The sequence below is a fragment of the Lissotriton vulgaris genome, chromosome 7 (assembly GCF_964263255.1).
Source record: "Lissotriton vulgaris chromosome 7, aLisVul1.2, whole genome shotgun sequence".
NCBI classification, from domain to species: Eukaryota; Metazoa; Chordata; class Amphibia; order Caudata; family Salamandridae; genus Lissotriton; species Lissotriton vulgaris.
The window spans coordinates 779,998,402-780,020,302 of record NC_141695.1 but is presented as its reverse complement, the minus strand read 5'-3'; the positions used below and the strand labels follow the sequence as shown (position 1 = coordinate 780,020,302).

Below are 21,901 nucleotides of genomic sequence, written 5' to 3'. Positions count from 1 at the left end.
GTCTGAGGGCAAGAACAACAAGCCATCAAATTTACATTGATCTTGAGACAAGTTGGCCCAACCCGTGCACCATAAATCTTTGGCTGACAATTACCAGCATCACAATAAGGAGCAGAGATAGGGATTCCCCGCAGTTGAGGTAACATTTATGCCTTCCCTAGACACTGTTCCTTTGTCATGAAGGAAGAATTTGCAAACAAATAATGCAACATATACCTGAGCCAGACCAATTCTTCAACTTGCCGATGCACTAATTACTCTAAGAGTAAAAAAAAGTAAACTCAGTACTTGTATGGCACACGAATCACCCCCAAAGGGGCATCTCGGCGCTGGGGGCCGTTGGGAAGATTAAGCGAGCTATTGCCCAGAGTGGCATGGTGTTGGGCAGACCCCTGCCTCGGGAGTCAGGGATCGAACCATGGTCTCCAGCGTCAGTCGCCCTGGCAGCTGCGCCACACCTCTTCCCTACTCTAAGAGTAAAATCACTATATACCAGCCTACAACTGACAATCATATGTAAATAAATGAACACTGAAGCCATATAACTTGCATACTGACCTGCTTCTAAGAAGCATGCAACAGATTCACTACTCTTAATAATAACCTCTTGTGCGGAAAGCTCATCCTTAGACGCCAGGAAAGAAAGGGAAACTCCCTCAGACATTGAAAACATTACCAATCAAAACGAAATGACACTGATGTCATAACCACCACTCCTCACCGGAGTACACGTGGTAATACTGATAACCAAAAGCCGGACATATACAACGTCCTAATAAGGCTACACCTTGCCCAACAAAAACATACATCTCAAGCTCAAGTAAGGAACACAGTGACAGCAATGCAGGACGACTCCGCAGCCCTCCGTCTTCCTTGGTAGTGTCTTAACGCCGCTTCTGCCTGATCTCCAAAAAAACAGGCACCATCAAATTGTATGTTGGCCAAAGTCGACCAGACAGCCTCCGAGAAACCCATGGCCTGACCCACAGAGTGCGTTGTGTCCATGCCACACCTTATGGCAAGCCTAGCATCTTACTGACCATATCTAACCAAGTTGCCTACCTCAGCATGGAGGTTATCCGGAAGAGATGAAGCATGTTCTGTAATGAATCCCATAACGCATACAAAAGCGCCCCAGCACACAAGACGTGTTGGTGGCTCTCAATGATGAGCTGGCTGAGGCAAAAATATGCTTACTACAAGCATCACGACCCCTATCAGCCTTACACACCGGAGTCTTACGCGTAGAATCTATGTCCTGAGAAGACTTTTCAGCCTCGGTGACTAAGCCACTAGTGGAAGGATGCAAGCAAACTTGGTCCCCAGGTGCAGGCAAATGTCTACGCACAACATGACGGTCCACTGAGACCCCCGACTCTGGCTTTGCCCAAGCACCTAACAAAATATCTAATAGGGCCTCACTATAGGGAAGAACATGCTCTTTTCCCGTCTGTCCCTGGCAAAGAATCTCGAACAAAGGGTCTGTAGACCTTTGCACTGTGGGCAGTGATCAATCTAAAACAGCAGCCATTTTCCCCAGCATGTCTGCAAAGGAGGAAATTGCCTCCGTGGCAAGACTCGGGGGGACAGCAACCCTGAGACTGGTGATGAATCCGATGCTCTAGCCTCACCAAGAGCTGTACACTAGCTCTCCTCCACCTGAAACACATTGGTGTCTAAAAAGAGTTGAAAAAGTCCTACCCCATACAACACAGGTGGACCTTCTAACGCCTCTTCCTTAAAATGGGCCACAAACTGTAAAATCCCCCCAGGATGGATAGTCGACTCCGCTGCAGATGCCGTACGCCACCGATGTCAATGTTGGAGCCGGTTGGTTAAGAAACGGCGTCAACGGACAAGATCACAAAGGAATGTTAGCCTGCTTCAAAGCGACATCGACCAACGCCAATCCTTTGACTTCGATGGCCAACCGTCACCAAGGACAATTCCGACGACTGCGTCCCACTCACCTCCTTGCGGCCTAGAGGCGCTCCAGAGAGAGATGGGATCCCAAAGCCGCTCCTTCAACAACTTCGGTTTTTAACTTCTGGCAGGAACCACTATCCTCGGCATTGTGGTGTTCACCTAAACACCACATACAAATTGTATGCTGGGCCATCACCGACTTATGTCCGCTACAAGACTCACAAGGTTTGAAACCTAGTGACATTAGACAAAGGCACACTCTTCCACAGACCACGTGTCAAAGTAGGTCGAGAAAAAACGACGCGAGAAACCGCTTCTCCAGATTTGCGTTACAGCGTGGAAAAGAAGAAACGGACGTCAGTGCACCGGTGGAGATTTATAGGGCTCCACTGATGTCATATCCGGAGACTACGTCACTGTGGAGCCGTACGACGCCATCCCCCGGTGCCTGGAAAGAATTCATTGTTAAGGAATCTGCTGCTAGACGTCTCCATCAGATCTACCCACTGGCTCACATGGCATGTGGTTCAATTAACTACTTGACTTGAGGGTTGTTGGTTCACCTGATTTGCAGATTTTTGGGTCACTTCACATTGAGGTTGTTGTTTTACTTGACCTTCAGCTCATTGGCTGGCCAAACAGACAGCCATTGATTCAACTCTCCTGCAAACCGAGGTAAAGCAGGCCAAATTCAGTCAATGTGCGGTTGGTTTCCTGAGGCATTACAAGTAAGCCGACCTGTGATGTGGTCATGATCACGAAAGGCATAAATTTACAGTTCACATGGGCTAGCAAAATCCCTTTGACATCACTAGCTTCCACCCAATAACATCAGTAAGAAAGATGAACATTAATACCTTTTACTGTGATTTCTTTAATCTTTTTGGTCTTTTCATCTATCCATTTCTCTCGTCTGACTTTCTCTGTTGCACTCATCAGCTCCTTCAGTTTCTTGATTTCCTGGTAGTAAAAAATGTATGCATATCAAGGTGTGGCACTACATGTACTGACCTACATTTTTCAAGCAATGTGCCTCATACACTCCTCAACCTCCCATTCCCTAAAAACCAAGTATTAAGCCTTGTACTGCTTATGCACACCATTAAAGCAAACCCTTCCTACATCACCACGGAGAACCGCACTCTATTAATGGAAATATGACCTTGGCTTGTGCCACTTCTTGATTTCCATAACTTTAAATTGATTTCCATAATACGTGGCCCATTCCTTAGGCTCGACGAAGTTTGAGGGAGCTGCATCTTGGGGGCGATTGCCCCATTTGAGATGATGCCAAAATTTGGTCATGTTGCGCCCCAGACATGCCTCCAGCAGTACTCTCCAACGTTCCTCATCCCAGTTCCTCTTAGCAGTATTTTGGGTAGCCTTGTAGGAGGCCCTACAACTACGAATAGAATCCTGCACTCTAGAATTTATAGCAATGTATAGTGACCTTTGGGCCTGTCTACAATTATTGTCGAACCATGAGCAGGCTCTAAACTTTTTGCTTCCAGTACTCAAAAGAGAACTCTTAACTTCTTGATTTCCAAATATAACGTGCCCTAAATTGGAGAATAAACTGTGGAAAAACATTTGACACACTGTTTAAAAGTAAAATGAAGGACTTTCTCAGTAAAGTGCATATTTGAGCATTTAAAGACTTTCTGCAAAATTAACTATTTCTGCTGGTTACTTTATCTTGTTGGAGATTCCTCACCTTATGCATCTCCCAGTATGGATCCAGATCCCCCCACCCCCTCCCAAGTAATATCAGCACAGGCGGCATGCGACACCATTCACAGTTCTGCCTATACATGAAGTGACAAACCCAAACAATATAGGCTACCACCTGGAACACTAGAATTAGTTCCTACATTTGTTCGCACCCAACGAGGCATGCAGAAAAGTGCAGAAGAGTTAAACTGTAGTAAAAAATCAACAAGATTAATTATTCAATACATGGGAATCTTAATAACAGCACTAACTAAGAACGGGAGCATGGAGGATGGTGCGGAATCAGCAAGAAGATATAGAATCCACCAGAACTACAGTTAGGGAAGATTTAGGAACCTTTTTCTTTTAATAAATACTACCTGCAGAATCCTCTCCTTTAAAACGAGTCCCAAATCAGTACCCACTGGAATAGTGCCAACAAATCAAGAAAATCATGTTACAATGATGTTGCTAATAGTAATAATGATGCGTTTATCGCTAATAATGAACAATCATCCTTATTAATAGAATCTCCACATCTACCCTGACACGCAAGTACGTAGTCAGGCAAGCCCTGTGACCTAGGCCCGGGATTACTGATTGATGGGTCACAAGTGGGAGGGAGCGTATCTGGCAGGCAAACACTAGGGCAGGAAACTCTTGATCAATCTCACAGATAGGCGCAACAATATTACAACGGTCAAGGGAGATACCCCCAATAAAGCACAAATGGCCAGAGGGTGTACAAGCGCTTCTGAAAACACCAAAAAGTCAGATCCCACATGAGTTAGGAACACATAGCCAATTAGGACCTCGCACACGTCGAGATCATGCGCTTCCCATCCCGGACATCTAGACACATTCACCACTGGCCACACTGTTCCCATGTGAGGTCGACACCCACCTGTGGTAACCATTTATCCATTAATTTATGACTCTAAGACAGCAACCAACATTCTTCACCATATATGGTACGCCCTAAACTTTTATTGCTTGTTGTCATTTCGAATATAAAGAGAGCAAAAAACGCAATGTAAATTGAGACAGTCCTCAGACCTCGTGCCTGTTCTCCCGAACCGTTTAATTAAAAAAACTGCTTCTGTAAGCCAAAAGCCTCGTCTTCTGTTTTGCATTTGTCAAATATTTGGGTTATTCAATGATATTCATATCAGATTATTCAAGAGAATATAGATACGGTGCTCACAAGAAAGTTTAGCCATGTTTAGCCATGCAGCACATTATCCATTACATTAGCTCCTCGGAAAAGCCTAGATATACTGGTGTTCAAAGATGGCCGGCTTTACCATACACACCATGGGATGTGCAAACCAACATCAATGTTGTTTCATCAGGCTGTGCTCCAGGCTCAGTGAAGTACCGGCCTAAGGTGTGCAAGATCCTAGAGCACTGAAGGGCGTGCCAGACCCCATCATGGAAAGTCAGGATTGAATGTGGCAGTGGTGGTCCCAGGTTGGCCTTCCAGGCGTGGACGCCATGCTGGCTGCGAGCAGGGGCTAGCGGGCTGTGCTACATTGCATGGAAAGAGCAGCGAGTGGACCTTGGTGGCGGGTGTTTTGTGTGCGAGAGCACAGCCCAAGCACATTTGGAACTTTACTTCAGCAGCATTACACCCCGCCAGCAACAGAATTATTTTTATGGGTCACTCCAGGGCTAGGCACACTTACTTTGCAGTGAGGGCTGGTGGCCGGGAAGAGCAGCTGCAATTTAACACGGCCTTGCTCGCCTCTCTCTGTTTCTTGTGGCTGGCCGCCAGGCATGATGAGGACACGAGGCTCCACTCACTCGGCTCAGCACAGTCAGGGGTTACCAGGGCTTTGGGCAGGCAGCAGAGCTGTGACTGAACCACCACGCCTACTCTCAGCATTTCTCACGCAACCTCATAAAAAGCATTAATAAAAAAACACACATGCTGACTTTCAGTAAACAAGCTCGCTGGGGCGTGGCAAATAAATTGGCCATTCGCGTTTGTCTGAGCATGCCGCCCAAAGTAAACAAAGCACAAACACTACTCCTAAAGCAAATTAAAACAAGCACACAGTAAGAAAAAAAAGGTTTTACCATCTGTGCTTATAACGATCTAAATTTTCTCTTTAAAAGACACGCAGCTGTGCCGTTAAAGACAAGAAACAAGCGCCCAGAACCTGGCATGTTCCTCCACATGTTTTCCGTAGAGACAGACCTGGCTGACTCTCTCTGCATAAATAATTTAATCTTAAACGCTGGACATGTGGCGATCACACTGTGAATCAACTAACTGCAGCTTGTTTCAGGTAAGCATCCCTTCACCAAAGCCATTTAGGCCCGTACACTAAAAGTACTACGAAGGAGCACCAGGGACCGAAGAGCGCGGTGAGATCAGATTACGAGTATACAGTCTGTCAGGCATCAAACGACAAGCAAAAGCGAAAGCGCAGAGCGTTGCATGCAACCTGACCCACCAGGAATGCAGCTGCCACCCTGCGCGCCGCTACTTGCTCCAGAGAGCAAAATGCAAATGGGAGTCACACATTACAAAGGAGGTGGGACATGCACCCGCCTTTGGCCATTTGTTTGCTTTCGTTATTGAAAGCCACACGCAAAGGCCAATCCAATGTGTAGGAGGAGTCAGACCCACACGGAGAAGTTTGGAGTGCTCACAAGAAGCCTCCCATAGAACAGACAGTGCATGCATGCTGCGCTAGGCTCAACCTAAAAAGGGGGGTGTGCTGTGATAAATAAAGGAAAACTCTAAAAACATTCACCACATTGACAACAGAAGCAAACTCCTTTTAAACTATTTTATATAATGAAACAGGAGTTTTGTTGTACTAAGGTTGACGGCATTTCGATCTTAATAATTCAAGATCATCATCAGGACTGGTGTGTGAGCACCAGAAATTAGTCCCAATTGTGGATGGGATGATATTTAGCACGGAGGGCTAGAAATACCCTTAGGGAGCGTGTCGTGAGAATAGGATTTGAAGTAGTCAAGAGGGGCGGAAACGATGGAACCTTTTATTTGAGCAGCATCGAGGGAAGTAAAGCCCCTAATAAGTTCCTCGGGTCACCGCGTAGTCTGCAAAAATAGCCCGGATTTGAGAGAGGATACCACATTAGTCTGTAGCATATCCCTTCTTTTAGAAATCTGGAGAGCTCAAGCAGTGGCAGCCTCAGTTTATGGGACTGAACTTTGGAGACCTAGTAACATTGAAGAATAAGGAGTTGCACAAATACATTCCTGAGGCAGGAACTTATATACCCTCAAAGTGACGCTCAAGCCAATTTTATATGAGCTGAGTATTTGGATAACCACTGAGTTGGAATCTTTTAGGTTAGATCTCAGGGGCCTTGGATAGGCACAAGAGAATGGTGATGCTACCGTGGTTAAAATATGTGAAGCAGACATTTACTTCCCTGGGCCTGTCTGACCTCTGGACCAAAGCAAACACAAGTAGATGATGGACGGAGCGCTGAAACTTTTCACACACTCAACCCCAGTCACAGATCTGGTCTGAATCCATCATCATTCTTTAGCTCACTACGCCACCCCAGTTCAGACCCAGCCATATGCAAATTAGTCTTGACCCTGTTCCATCATGACTATCCAAGTACTCCATACATATACATGCTGGCAAAAATCCATAAAGATCTACAGAAACCACTTTTCCGACTAATTGTCTACTAGAAAATCCATAAATGAACCTACAGGCTGCTATTTGGATTGACATCTCAAACCTATCGTCCAATGTATGTCTACCTATTTGAAAGTCACTACTGATTTCCTCAATAAAATAAAATGTATTGATTTTGACAAAAATTAGATGTACGATCTTTATACACTTTCATTCCTCACGACCAAGGATTACATGCTGTAGAATCTTTTTTGTTTAATGACAAGATGAATGAAGACCTTAAAATATTTCTGATGGAAATACTACATTTCACACTTTACCACAGATACTTCACATGGAATGAAGAATTCTACTTAAAACTTTCTGGTATGCCCTTGGGAAATTGTGCAGCCCCGTGCTAAGCAAATTTGTTTATGCATCGGTTCAAACAAGACAATATTTTTCACAAATTTGAATGGTCCAATAATCTGATCACCTTTTGGGGATATATTGATGATATATTTTTGATATGGAACGGTCAAGAACCACAACTTGTCTCTGCTATTCATAACTTGAACACCAACACCATTGATGAATGGATCAGTTTCACCAACAGTATGAGTAAGAGTCAGATTATATTTTTGGATTTGGAAATCACAGCACTGGGCACAAATCTTGAAACAAACGGATCTACCAAACCTACAGACAGAAACACTTTGTTTTACTATAATAGCTGTCATCAAAGAGCACTTAAACATCTTACTTACTTCCAACTATTAAGAATCAAAAGGATTTCATCCCTTGAGGAAAGCTACAACTCAAATTGCAATACAATGGTTGAAAAATGTAAACACAGAGTACCTTGACAGCATTATGACTACAGCCATTGAAAGCTCCAAGATTAAAGACCGAAAACAATTGCTGACAAGCGTGAAACTTTTAAACAATACAGAGAGATCGGTATTTGTTTCTAAATTTTCTACCCAGAGTCATCAACTAAGGAGGACTGTATTGAAACATTGGCCCATGTCACAAATAGAAAATTATTTCAAAGGGATTTTCAATCAGCTGCCACGTTTTGCATTCCAAATAACGAAAAACCTCAAAGAATGTCTAACCAAACCAGTTAAATCAGCTACCACTTTCGATTACAAAGGAACCATACCATGTTTTAATTTTGGACATTGCAATAATATTATCAAAGGCTACATACACCATTATGCACCTGGTATAAGGAACTTCCACCAAGCCTTACACCACAGCCACTTGCAATTATAAAAATGTTGTTTAGTTGCCAAAATGTCCATGTGGACTCGTTTAAGTGGGCAAAACTGAACAGAACACAACAATTTGACTTACCGAATAGAAAAGCAACATTCGAAATCACAATGACAGATCACTGGCTGCTCTACACTTTACTAAACACAAACACAATGTAAGCCAATTGAAGTTTCTTAGAAACAATGCCCATCCAAGAAGGAAGAGACACAAGAAATAGTTTCTTCAACAAAAAAAGTTGGGGAAAAAAAACTGAACTCATGTAGTCCTAAAGGTTTAAACAAACGTTTGAATTTGAGCTGCTACCTTTAGGTGTCCTATCCAGCCCATGTTAATAATTTGTTTGCTGGAGACTCCTTGCTTGCACCTATTTTTACATTAGAACAGCACACTGGATCACCTAGACCCATTTACTCTAACCACATCTCTTGTATCATTTTATTTATGTGTCATTTCAACCACTCAATTTTGTGTTTGAAGTTGTGTGGTCATAATTATTTTTAGATTACAGTAGGATTTCTTTATCCTCTTTATAACAGTTATCCTTGATGAATTATGCCTGGTTGGACTTATATTAGATGTTGCAGATGTTTTTTAACTTCCGCCACCCTTTTGGAATCTAGTTCTCTTTCATCCCCAACACTCTGGAGCGGTAATATCATTAACATGACACATAACCAGTAATCATTGGCTCTTAACATATAGTTTAGCGTATTGAGTTACGTTTGTTTTACGGCGCGATTTCTATGTCTCGTGCACATCTGTTACCCTTGAAGAGTTAAGCCGGATTTGTCTCATTTAAGATGACACTGATTTATGTTTACATTTACCTTCTCTTTTTAATTTAGTCCTCTTTCTATTTCTATACTCGTTGAGCGATAACACTATAAAAAACCTTGCATGTAACCATGCGAATATATTTAATGAGAGACATCGGTCCTTGGACGAATTCACTTTTAACTAACGGTATGTAAATGGATTTCATTCTGTTTTGGATAGTGTTCTACCACCGGATTCACGCTATGTTAATTTGCTGACCCTTCATTACCAGTGCTTACGAGGATATATCAACCCTATAGTAACGTACTTTTAAGTAACCTCGTCGCTATTCACTAACCAGTCACTCGGGCACCAGTTTGTTTCTAATTGTACGCATGCAATCTTATTTGTTTGGCCATTACTTTTGTTTTATTGCGTTGCACTTTTTTCAACTTATAACAAACTTCACAATATGGCGTTCTTTCTATCTGCCTTCTTTGGCACTGCAGTGTTTGCTATCTGATCACCCTTGAACTATCTAGTTGAGCTGCATGTGAGTTACAACGCTGGCACTTTTAATTACGGGTTATTTAACAGCTTCATGCACTTTTACCATCAGAATGATTACTTCCTTAAGATTTTTGCACTTTAACTACTGATTCCTGTCACCTAGCGACGTTTCACAGTTTTTTTTCATCGGGGATTGGCGATTCCCAAATATTTCTATATTCACACTTTATACTTTATTTCAGATCAATTGGCTGAATCGCATGGATTATTTAATATTTGAATTTTGGTTAAATTGTAGGATACTTTCCACTTATGAAGGGCTTGTCCCGAAATGCATTGGGATTTGTAAAAAATGAAAAGTTAATTTTACGCTTCAACGTATGAACACAAAGAATACGAATACTGAAACATTGAATGAATGAAGATTTTCATCTCAAAACAATGATGATTTGTATGAACATTAATTACTTTATGTAATCATGATATTTATGCCAAGTAGGAGTGCAAAGTGGGGACGTTGTTCTTGCGTAAGGCAACACAATTGGTGTGTCTATGATAATTAAGCTCTAGATCAGAAAGCGGTACCAACCTGCACCCTACACAAGATCTACAAAGGAGAAAAGGATTACAACACAATTTAGGTCTTATACATGAGTAAAGGACGCACGTCTGGGCATATCCTGCCAACTTCGGGCGAACAAAGAAAACACAAGGAGATGATGGACGGAGCACTGAAACTTTTCAGACAGTCACCCAAGTCACAGATCTGGGTTGAATCCATCATCGTTCTTTAGTTCACTTTGCCACTCCAGTTCAGACCCAGCCATATGCAAATCACTCTTGACCCGGTTCCTCATGGGAACAGTATAGCCCGAAATGCCAAGCCAGGTTTTACCAGGACCGGAAACAAGCGTCCTGGGAACAGTTTTGGGGTAACATCCCTGATAAGCCAGGCTAGCTTGAATCCAGTGGCAAAGTGAGCAAGGGACCAACATCTGGGCATACCCTGCCTTCATCTATAAATTCCTCTCCATTAAAAAGACTAAGACTCTTTTAGGAGCCAGAGAAGAGGAAATCGAGTCAATTACAAAATCACGGCACATTAACAATCAGGTTTATAGTGATAGATCCTACCCCATCGTTTGAGACTTACACGGATGGCATTGTCCACCTTTTACAAAAGCCCTTTATAAAACATTTAGGTTAGGTGTCCTCTGTGTTGCACCTTTTACTGCTAAGTGGAAAGATCGGATTGAAGGCAGTAAACTCTGTCCAGTGTGCAGTGAAGCAGAAGAAACCAACCGCCATCTATTTTTCTGGCCAAAGTATACCAGGCAGCGTAAGAGCTGGATGTCGCATTTTTTGTAGTACTTTAGAACCTGCCAATATTGGATGGCACTGAGAATTTGTAGGTCGGATATCACACCTTACACTGTATTCTCAATGGGAAAATATCTTGAGTGTAATCTGGTCCATATGGTATAAGATTCTATCTCTTTCTGTCCCCTCAGGGCCAGTTACAACTCGAGTATCTGTGTCATCTGGCCCTAGATACGTAGGCTCACTTTTAATTGTAGAGAAAATCCGTTTTTATTATGATGACCAATAACTGTTGTATTACATTAATTATCAAACAAAGCACTTTAATATCAGTAAAGCAAGTGTTTGCTATTTTAATAAATTTGTATGAATTTATTTATGTAAATACAATTATTAATGCACTTTATAATTCTGGTATTAGGATATTGCACTTTGTTCTCCAGGACTAGTAGGATTTTTTTGGGCCACATTTGTAGTTGGTGATCTATTTAAACCTTAATTGATAGGATAAGCCAACCCAAAAAAAGAAAGTCTCTTAGAGCTCTTAAAATATAAGCAAATTCTAATAGTGTGTTCCCCATTGTCTGTCCCAATGCACTTGTGAAAGCACTTTACTATTATTATCACATATACGCATATCACCTATTTCTGGGAAAAACAAAATCCTCTAAATGTATTGTTTTATGTGGTTTTAACATAGATGTGTTGTTTATCTGTGCAGGATTGAAAATGTAATTGTTTGGCACTCTCCCAATTTGTGTGTTTTACAAAACGCTCCCTTATCTGGTTCCACTAAAGTGTTTTCGGGCGATCGATGCTGAGATTCGTACACTCCTTTGGGATAATGGTGTCCCTCGCATTGCACTGACTAAGCTCACGAAAAGTGGGTACAATGGGGTTATAGCACTCCCAGAAACCCAGTATTACTATTGGGCGGCTCAACTTGCTATTACAAACGACTGGGTGCACTAGCCACGGACAGATCCAGCGTCCAGGATGGACAGATACAATATGCCTTCCGAAAATGACCTAAGAACGATTTACGGTGGGCAGGGCAATGCGCCACTACACACGCCAACATCAACAACAACGGCTCTATGGCATACTGCAACAGCCGCATTGGGGAGGAAAATTAGATAACATTGGTTACTCCACTATTGGAGTCGACGCAACTGGGTCTGTTGGCCAAACAAGCTGGGTTTGATAAATGGAACCTCATTGGAATCTCCAAGGTTGGGGACCCATGGGCGAAAGAGGAGACAGTTCCCTTTGGCAATCTCCAAAGGTACTTTGAATTTGGCGTAGCGGAGCCTTTGATACAAGTGTGTAGCGCACTTCAAAAAGCAGTTCCTAGGGGAAATGAACTCCGGGCCTCCTCCCCTCTAGAGGATAGACTTTTAGACTACTATTTAACAAAAAAACCAATATCACTAGCTTATAAGAAGATATAAAATATTATGCCAGATCACCTTTGGGAAAATACGGGCTAGGTGGGTGGAAGATGTCTGAGATATTAGTGTTGAAGAGTGGCAAGAAGCACTGGCATCCCCCCGGGAGGTGGCAGTGCGTTCTTGATTCTGTTTAATACAACTAAAGGTCTTGCTTGCATAGAACATACTAAACGTGTACGACACTAGCCAAAATGGGCGTCTCCGATTCCTCACTCTGCCCTAGGAACTGTGGTCAAATGGGAACTTTTATACATCCGAGGTGGGATTGCCCGATTATTCATAAGTACTGCGATAAAATAACAGGCAAAATACTGACACTGTGTGGTAAACAGGTAACGGTTTCTCCCCGATGGTGTCTCCTTAATGTCTGGGACAACAACAACTTTACATCCAAAGAAAGAACCTGGATCGCCCTGGGTTGTATGGTGGCGAAACGCAATATTGCAAAGACATGGAGTGGGGGGCGGGCCTAGACTCCGAGAGTGGGAAGATGACATGGACTGGTGCAAGAGTGATTTATTAGGGAAGAGGTTGTCCTCAAAAGTGGACCAAGATCTGAATGACTTGGAAAAGCAGGGGAATGATATGCATGCCGTTTGACGATTCGCCCTTACACGGGGAACAATGAGGGTTGGGAAATACTATACATGCTACTGGTAACTTCGAATATATTATACCGACGTGTAACCTGCAATGTGAAAGAATTGGAATTGTTAACATGTACTGTAACAATGTGTCATTAACAATAGTTGTGTTGCTTCCAACTTTCAATAAAAACAATTACAAAAAAAAAAAAAGAACATGTAATTGTTTATGCGGCTTTTAAGGTCTTTGACCGAAATGAAGTATTTGAAATCGACTCTCTGAATCAGTTGGTGGAAAGGGTGCAAAGAACACTGAGCTTAGAAAACCTTTCAGAGCAACCGGTCTGCAGCAAGAGTTGTCAAAGTTTTCTGCTCGAACATTGTAGAAAACATCTATCAGAAGAACACTCAAATGATTGAAAATCTAATACAAAATTTTCCAGTGTCGTTCCCATTTGTGTTATGTGTGAGATAAGGGACGATTATGATCTGCTGCTTGATTCTTCCTCACCACTGGATGAGCTGCTGGAGGCCCAATTTGCCTAGCAACTGCCCACTGCCATAGCTGTATTGCTTCATGGACAGGGGAAGACAATCAACTTCACCTTGTTTACTCCAATAAGCCATAGAACAAGTATTTTCTATTAGAATGTGCACTTTTGTCCCTGATGCGATGAAGACAGGCCTTGAGAGCAAGCCTTTGCACCCGTTTCTAATAAACTGATATGCAGTGTTATCACCTCTTTGCATAATGCATTGTATGCCAAGCTGCACAGATGAACCCAGCTTTCCCCAACCTGATATCTAAGCATCAATTACCAATGTCGGATCTGCGATAGAGGGTGAAAGCAATAACCTTGAAATGATTTCTCCAGTAGAGTCCACCATCGTACTGAATGAATTGTTACCTGATCCAAGAAGACGTAAACCTGCATGCTCCCGTAATATTGATTACATGGGCACAGTAATCACTGAAGGTGGCGTATGCATGCTTGTGGGACTAGAAACACACAAGAAGCAATTAGATCTAAAAGCCTCAACCCCACTCTCACAGTCTGATGAAGGGCAGTAGAAAACGTAACCATTGCATGGATAAGTATCATATGCTGTAAGGATAAGACCTCATTTGGCAAGCATCTAGAAATACTCGTAATTAATTCTCTGAGATGGAATTAAACGAGACTTCTTGTAAATGAGAATGAACCCCAGACCCACTGAATTGAAAATGGAGAAACATTCTGAGAATGACAATCTATGTTCTGCAGATCCAACAAAACTAACCAGTACTGAAGGGTAGCACAAATTTGAAGAAATATAATTTTGACCCTCTGCTTCTTATAGCATGTATCTGATATCTAAATAAGCCTCAGTCCTCCTCCTCATTTTGGAGTAAGAAAGTACTTTAAGTAAAATCATAGTGCCCACAGATCAGATGAAAGCAATTCCAAATCCCCCTTTGGGGTGTTGGGAGGGGGTTGTTCGGAGGGGGGGGGGGGGGGGTGAGCGTGCGTGTGTGTAAGTAACTAGAGGTTCTTGTTGCAGGACAAAGGAGTCAAAACTGCTTCATAGAGCATCAAAAAAGCCAGAGATAAAACACACAGTTGCAATGGTCACTCTCTGTTAACCCTTGCCTCTGTACTGCCTATAAGGAATCTGTTGTTGCCAGTGCTTGAAATGGAAAAGTAGAAGTGCAGGTACTCTGTACCAGAGTACATGCTTGCTTCTGAGAAGTGCAGGTACTCTCCAATTAAAAGTATAGCATTTCTCTTGAGAAGTGCCGGTACTCTCCCTTTCAAAATAAAAAAGTGCTGGGACTCTGTACAGGACAGTACCGGCACATTTAAAGCACTGGTTGTTGTAAATGTCATTGTTGTTTGTCTAAGACCTGCTTCCTACTGACTAAAAGGTTGACTGCAACCTCTAAATTTTACATACCGTTGGCGGTACCTTTTATAGAAAGACTGTAAATCAAGAGTTGGTGTAGTGACCCTTTACACTTTAGAGTTGTCGAAAAGACAAGAGACATATCTAGTAATTGGGACTGTACGTTCACAGAAAATCCATTGTTTCTCATCCAAGAATGTTTTCACAAAACAGGAGAAGCCATAGAATGGAACACCGCATCAACAGACTAAAGGCCTGACTTCATAGTAAATTATGCTGAATTCATATGATTGTTACAAAGATCTGCAAATTATAGCCTCATCTCATCCTGTAGATGGTTAGTTAGAGTGGAAGACAGGAAGTGACATCACTGGCTTTCCTGCCTTAAATCTGCACAGAAAGTGACATCATTGGCTTCCCACCAAAACATGTCTTTACTTAGAGGTTGCAGTGCAGAAGGGCAGCAGACACTCTAAAGACAAGTCCATCTATGCATAGCCCATGCTCTGTGCCAGGTACCCTATCCATTTTCCCACCCTCCCGTCACTCCCCCATTGCCGCTCCGCCGTGACCTGAACGCACATCCCAGCACTGCTGTAGCCCTACCCAACACTTCAGGTGCATTCTACTTTTCCACCTGCCATTTCACAGGCACCCTCCTGAACCGAACTCACTCTCCCACACACAACCAATACATTCCACCTCCACTACACTACATCCCCTACCTATCCTGCATACTCCTCAACACTCACTCCCTCACTAAACATGCAACTAAAAATTGTTTGGCCCCAGTCATTCCCACAGCAAAAACACAAGACGAGACAAGACAGGACAGGACAAACCGATCTGGAGGCAGAATTGTTCTTCTGCTCCATGCCCTCTTGACCTTCCTGGAAGAACATCAGTTGCTACACTCACGACAAGCAGATTTAGGGCCCACAACAGCACCAAACTGGTGATGCTCTCTGTGCTGGATGAATTAAGGTTAGCAGCGGACAAGAAGATTCTCTCGGCACTGATCCTATTAGATCTCTCACCCACATTTGACACAGTGGACCATGCTCAGCTGCTGGCCCGTGTCAGATGGCTGGGAGTTTCTGGGACGGTACTTCAGTGGATTACCGCCTTTCTGGAAAACCGGACTCAAAAAGTCCAATTAGGAGAATGTAGGTCAGGCAGGGTGTTCTGTGCGGGGGGGGTCCCACAGTGCTCCCCTTGCTATTCAATATTTACCTCCAGCCGCTGGTTGAAACACTGGAAAAACTAGACTGCCAGTTGTTCAACTATGCTGATGACACCCAGTTAATTGCACGAGTCGATAACTGTCCCCAAGCACAGCTCAATGTCCAGAATATCCTCCGGCTCTTCATGAACTGGATGACCTCCAATTCACTGAAGGAGAACCAGATAAGACAGAGGTACTGGCTCTAACTACGGAGGTCTCATCCTGGTCAAGTCTTTTTTGGCCCCAAGAACTAAGCACGACCCCAACACCAGTGCCAGCCGTAAAGGGTCTGGGTATCAAACTGGACACCAAACTAACCTTAAACAACCAGGTGTCAGCTGTAGTGGGGAGCTGTACAGGCCTCATGCGACAACTTCGCAAGCTTTGGCCCTGCTGTCCTTCTTCAGCATGCGCACTGTCGAGACAGCCCTAACACTGTCACGACTGGACTACGGCAACGCAGTGTACATAGGGCTCCCGGACAAACTTAAGGAACCTTTAGGTGGTTTTAAATGATGCGGCTAGGCTGATTTTTAAACTACCAAGAAGAGCTCATGCTACCCCCCTGATAAAACAACTACACTGGCTACTCATCAATCAGCGGGTCAGGTTCAAGGGCCTGTACATCGCACATAAAGCAATGTATGGAGCGTCGCCCAAATATATTAAAGATCGCCTTAAGCCCTATGTGCCTGGACGCTACCATCAGTCATCTGAGGCTAGCCTATTGGCTTGCCAACGCTTTAACAAATCTTAATTGAGGGGGGGGGTCGGTTTGGGGCTTTCTCAGTTGTGATTCTCCAGTTATGTAACAAGCTCCAGGACAATTTAAGCAAGGAAACCACACTACTCACGTTTAGGGAGAAACTCAAAACCACCCTGTTTACTGAGGCATTCGGCTAAATCCACCTATCATGTGCTGGCTACCAAGGGACCCCGGATCAGGGTCCACGCTTCTAGTGCCTAGAGGCCTTTGGTGATTGGCGCTGTATAAATTCAATCTAACATTAACATAACATTCATTCTCAAAGAATCCATCCAATGCTCCACCACTCATAAAGCACCACCAGCAATATGGAGCACTTGACCTTCAAACTCCTATCACCACAAGTTACACCCTTGGCAGCATCCTCCTGCCCTCTTGGACCATGAACCTACTACAGCAGCACCATCGCGGACCTCATAATCACCCCCGATTCTCTCTCCAGTGTCTTCATCCTCTTTGGCGTCCTGAATTCCCAACTGGAGGACCTTACCGATCCCAATGCAACCAAACTTCTCAAGAACATGCCCAGACTCGGAAGGACCCACACACGCCACCAAACACCTACTGGTTCCCATCCTTATCATCTGCAGCAACAACCCTATAGACAATCCCACACCAATCACTTAGTTCGACCACACACTCATCAACTTCAGAATACCCATTTCACATGACTAAAGAAAGAAAATCTTCAAATATTTACGACAGGACTGGAACAAGATCTGAGAATCATCCTGGTCTTTCGAACTCCTACAACACCAGCCTCAACACAACAACCACAACCCTAAATCTATCTCCACCTGCAACACCTGGATCACCACCTGCGCATATAGTCCGTCTCCTATCAGAGTCAGCTAATTCACGAGAACCAGACCACAAGCAGGTTCATGCACATAGGAGATCAGACTCAGCAAATGTCACTTCAAGCAACTTGAACACAGGTGCAGACAAAGGACCTCATTTAAAGTTTGGAAAACAAATTACTCCATCACAAAAGGAACTGATATCCAGTCTGCCGTATTACAAGTGTCATTGGATATAATGCACTTGTAATACGGCAGATAGAATATCCGTCACATTTGTGATGGAGCAACACATCATTTGAACTGTAAATCCAGCCCAAAGTCAGCGACACCAACAGCACCTACAAATCTGCCCTCAGACGCTTCCATCTGCAAATCAGAGCCACTAAACACTCTGCACTCACCGGCTGTATTAAATGCAGCACCAACAGGCCTAAGTAAATCTTTGCCCTAGTAAAAGACTTGCCTCCCCAGTAGCAAGCACCACCACTCTACCGCCCTCTCAGGACCTCTGCTCCCACCTGTCCCTATTTTTCAGCAACAAGATCAACAGCATCAAAAATAACCTTGAGCCCTAAAAGGACCCTTCCATCCTCGCATTCTCTTGCCTATGTCAAGCAACATTAGGAAGACACCTTGATCACCTGTTCCACCATCACTACTCAAGAAACCACAAAAACCATGCAGTCCATACGCTCAGTAGCATCCTGTCCTCATCACGTTACGTCTTCATTGAAGGACTGGATCCCATCAGCACAGCCCTCACCCTGAATGACTCAATAATGACATCCACCTACTTGGACTCCTGGAAACACACTACTGTACTCCCCCCACCCCCCTCCTAGAGAAACACTCAGAAGACCCAAAGATACTAGCCAACTACTGTCCTAGCTTCCTTCTACCCGACGAGGCAAATGACATTAATTAAATGATAAATTCCTAGCAAACCAACTCATTGACAACCACCTCCTTTCTCTGGACATCTACCTGGTGGCCCGCCGAATTAGGACCAACACCCCTCCGTCAACCAACGCGAAGAACCTCAGAAGTGTAATCAACAACCAGCTTATCATGACTTGCCAAGTATACACAGTCTCCATCTCCTGCTTCCACACGGTCACAGGGGTCCTATCTGTCCGGGGCAGGGCGAGGACTTTAATACCTGTTCCTTTCCACCCCGAGAACAGGACACATACGGTCCCTTTAATGCCGCCTGGGCTTTCCCAGGGGTGGAAACCTCCGACGTGACGTCACCATCGTTCAGCCAATCCGGGACAGAGGAGGCGCTAAAAACACTCCACCAGGAAGAAGATGGCGCGAAATCCGGAGGAGGAACGAGAGTACAGAAGCCAGAGCCAACTAGCATTCCTGAGGAGAAGCTCAGAAAGAAGGAGGATGAAGAAGACGGTCAGCCCAGCAGAACCATCACCCCAGGAGGCCACCATCATCACGAGTCACCCCGCCGCACTTCTGGAGAAGTGTGGCTCGACAAGGTACGGGATCGCATAGGGGGACTTGTTTTTTCACGGGGTGGGACCGGGTAGAGGAGCTGAGGGAGGTCACGGGACTGCGTGTGTGTGTTACTTCACTCCCTCGTCCCCGGGCACACATCCAGCACCTGTCTCTTACACTACGGTTGTTTCGGCTGTATTCAAAGAACTGGCGACAGTCCCTGGTGATCCCCTCACTCCCAGTCTCCCCTCTTCCATACCCGGAACCCAGAGCCAAACAGTAATCTCGGGGTTTTCTTTCTTTTCCATATACTTGCTGGAGAGCTCACGCGGACCCCCGGGGTGGAGCACCGAAGACAAGAAAGGGAGCCAGGAAGGACTTCTGACCACGTCTTCTGAGACCCACGACGCCGTCTACTTAGTTTGTTTTCTTTGCACTCCAGAGACGGAGGTTATTTCTTTGAATGATGTTTCCTTGAACAATAAAAAAAAACGCCTACGAAGCTCTACAAATGGTCCCGCCTTTGTTCGTCCTTGACCCCCCCCTTGCATAGCTCACACACACACAAAAAAAAAATCTTTCAATGACTCCCCACCAATACTCAGAGCGGTCACCCAAGTCCTTATTACCAGCAAGCTGGACTACAGCAACGCACTGTATGCTGAAATCAACACAGACTCACCCTCAGCTTCCTAACCCACACTCACATCACCCGTCACCTAAAATAGCTCCACTGGCTCCCAATCCACAGACAAGCACTCTTCAAACTACTCATCCACACATACAAAGCCTTACAGAGCATTAGTCTCACACATGTCAACAACTGCGCAAACTTCCACTACCAGACACCTCAGCTCAGCCCAGATTCCTACTCGCACACACCCCGACATACACAGAACCGGATCTGGGGGAAGTGTTTCTGCTACCTTTCTCCTAAAGCCAGGAACGACCTGCTCCTGAAGATCAGAGCTGCCTCCTCACTTCTTGAATTTGCAAGAAACTGAAGACCCGGCTCTTCACCAGCCCTGACCCTCACTAGGCTCATACCTCTCCTGCTTCAGCGCCATATTAGGCTCCCAGATGAGTGGTGCGCTATATGAACAAGTTACTTACCTTCAGTAACGCATTATCTTGTAGACGCTCTATCTAGCTGCAGATTCCTTACCTTTGAATTTCGAAGGTGTCAGGATGAATACCGAAACTTTTGCTGAGCAATAATCCTTGCACAAGTCATTGGGTTGCTCCATTCGGCTCTGTGTGACGTCGTCTACATCGTTTGAGTCAGTTATGGCATTGCAGTACCTATATCGACACCACCAATACGTGCGGATGTCAGTTTTTTCCACGCCAGTAGCACAGAGCCATGAACTTACAGACATAGTTGTGTGCAAAATTAGGGCCCTGAAAAGGGGAGTATACCTAGCCATACAAAATTAGTCCGCAAAGCAGGGAGGCATGGGTGGGGCTGGAAGGAATCTGCAGCTAGATAGAGTCTCCACCAGATAATGTGTTACCGAAAGGAAGTAACTTGTTCATCTGATAGAGACTTCTAGCGGCAGATTTCTTACCTTTGAATTAGATACCCAAGCCATACCATCCCGGCAGTGGGTCTAAAGCAATACCTCAAACTAGGAGCCCTGTAGGACCAAACCGGCAAAATGCTCGTCCCAGCTGATCGGACTGTCTAGACAGAAGTGCTGGGCAAACGTGTGCAAAGATGCCCACGTTGCTGCCTGACAGATGGGGAGCCATCATCCTAGAGGCCTTAAAGATAATTTACCCATTGGCCAATTCCTCAGAATTAGGAGAAACTGCTAGACACGCGCCAATTATATCAAGGAGTCTGAGATCCTTAATGAGCGCCTGATATTACGTGGCTATCCTGCCCGTATGGTTAGACGTGCTAGGAAACGAGCATGGTACAACCCGCGAGAAAATCTGCTGAATCCAGAAACCCGTGATCTTACTGAGCTGAATCGAATGATTGTGTCACCACCTTCACCACAAGAAGCAACGAAGTGAAACAAATCATCAACAAGAATTGGCCTCTAGTAGCGGAAGAGATTGATCAACCACAGCTCCCCCTTCATTCCTTCAAAAGGTCGAAGAATATTCGAGACATGGTGGTGCATTCGTATTTGGAACCTGAGAGTCCGCCTACACTCACAAGTTTATGGAACTTACCACCAGTAATTGGACACTTTAGATGTGGCACATGTACAGCTTGTGAGACCACTATCCAGACTAAAACTTTCACACATGGCAACAAGGTCTTTACCTTAAAACATCATACCAACTGCAACACAAGCAGTGTGATCTACATTATAATATGCCCATGTAATGAAGTTTATGTTGGACAAACCCAGCAAAAAATCAAGTCCCACATCTCTTCACACTGTAGCAGACTACGATGCAAGGTGTTAGGTGCCCCTCTGGTGGACCATTGGCAAAGTGCCGGACATATAGTGTCGGACCTAAAATGGTTAGTCATTGAGAAGGTGTCCCTGGGTAGGAGAGGGGGTAATCTAGCATCGGTCTTGAATTTACGTGAATGTAAATGGATGTCCCTCCTGGACTCGATTAAAAATGGGCTGAACGAGCAGGATAGCAGTTTTGCACAATTGG

At 44.3% G+C, this 21,901-nt stretch overlaps 1 protein-coding gene across 4 annotated transcripts in view; it reads right to left on the bottom strand.

Annotated features, from left to right (window-relative positions):
• CEP131 (centrosomal protein 131) overlaps positions 1–21,901 on the bottom strand; it is a 448,463-nt gene that overhangs the window by 175,923 nt on the left and 250,639 nt on the right. For all 4 annotated transcript variants that reach the window (XM_086931022.1, XM_086931025.1, XM_086931023.1 and 1 more), the window contains one exon: positions 2,784–2,886. In XM_086931022.1, the coding sequence (XP_086787148.1) occupies positions 2,784–2,886 (103 nt within the window). The remainder of the gene's footprint in view (positions 1–2,783; positions 2,887–21,901) is intronic.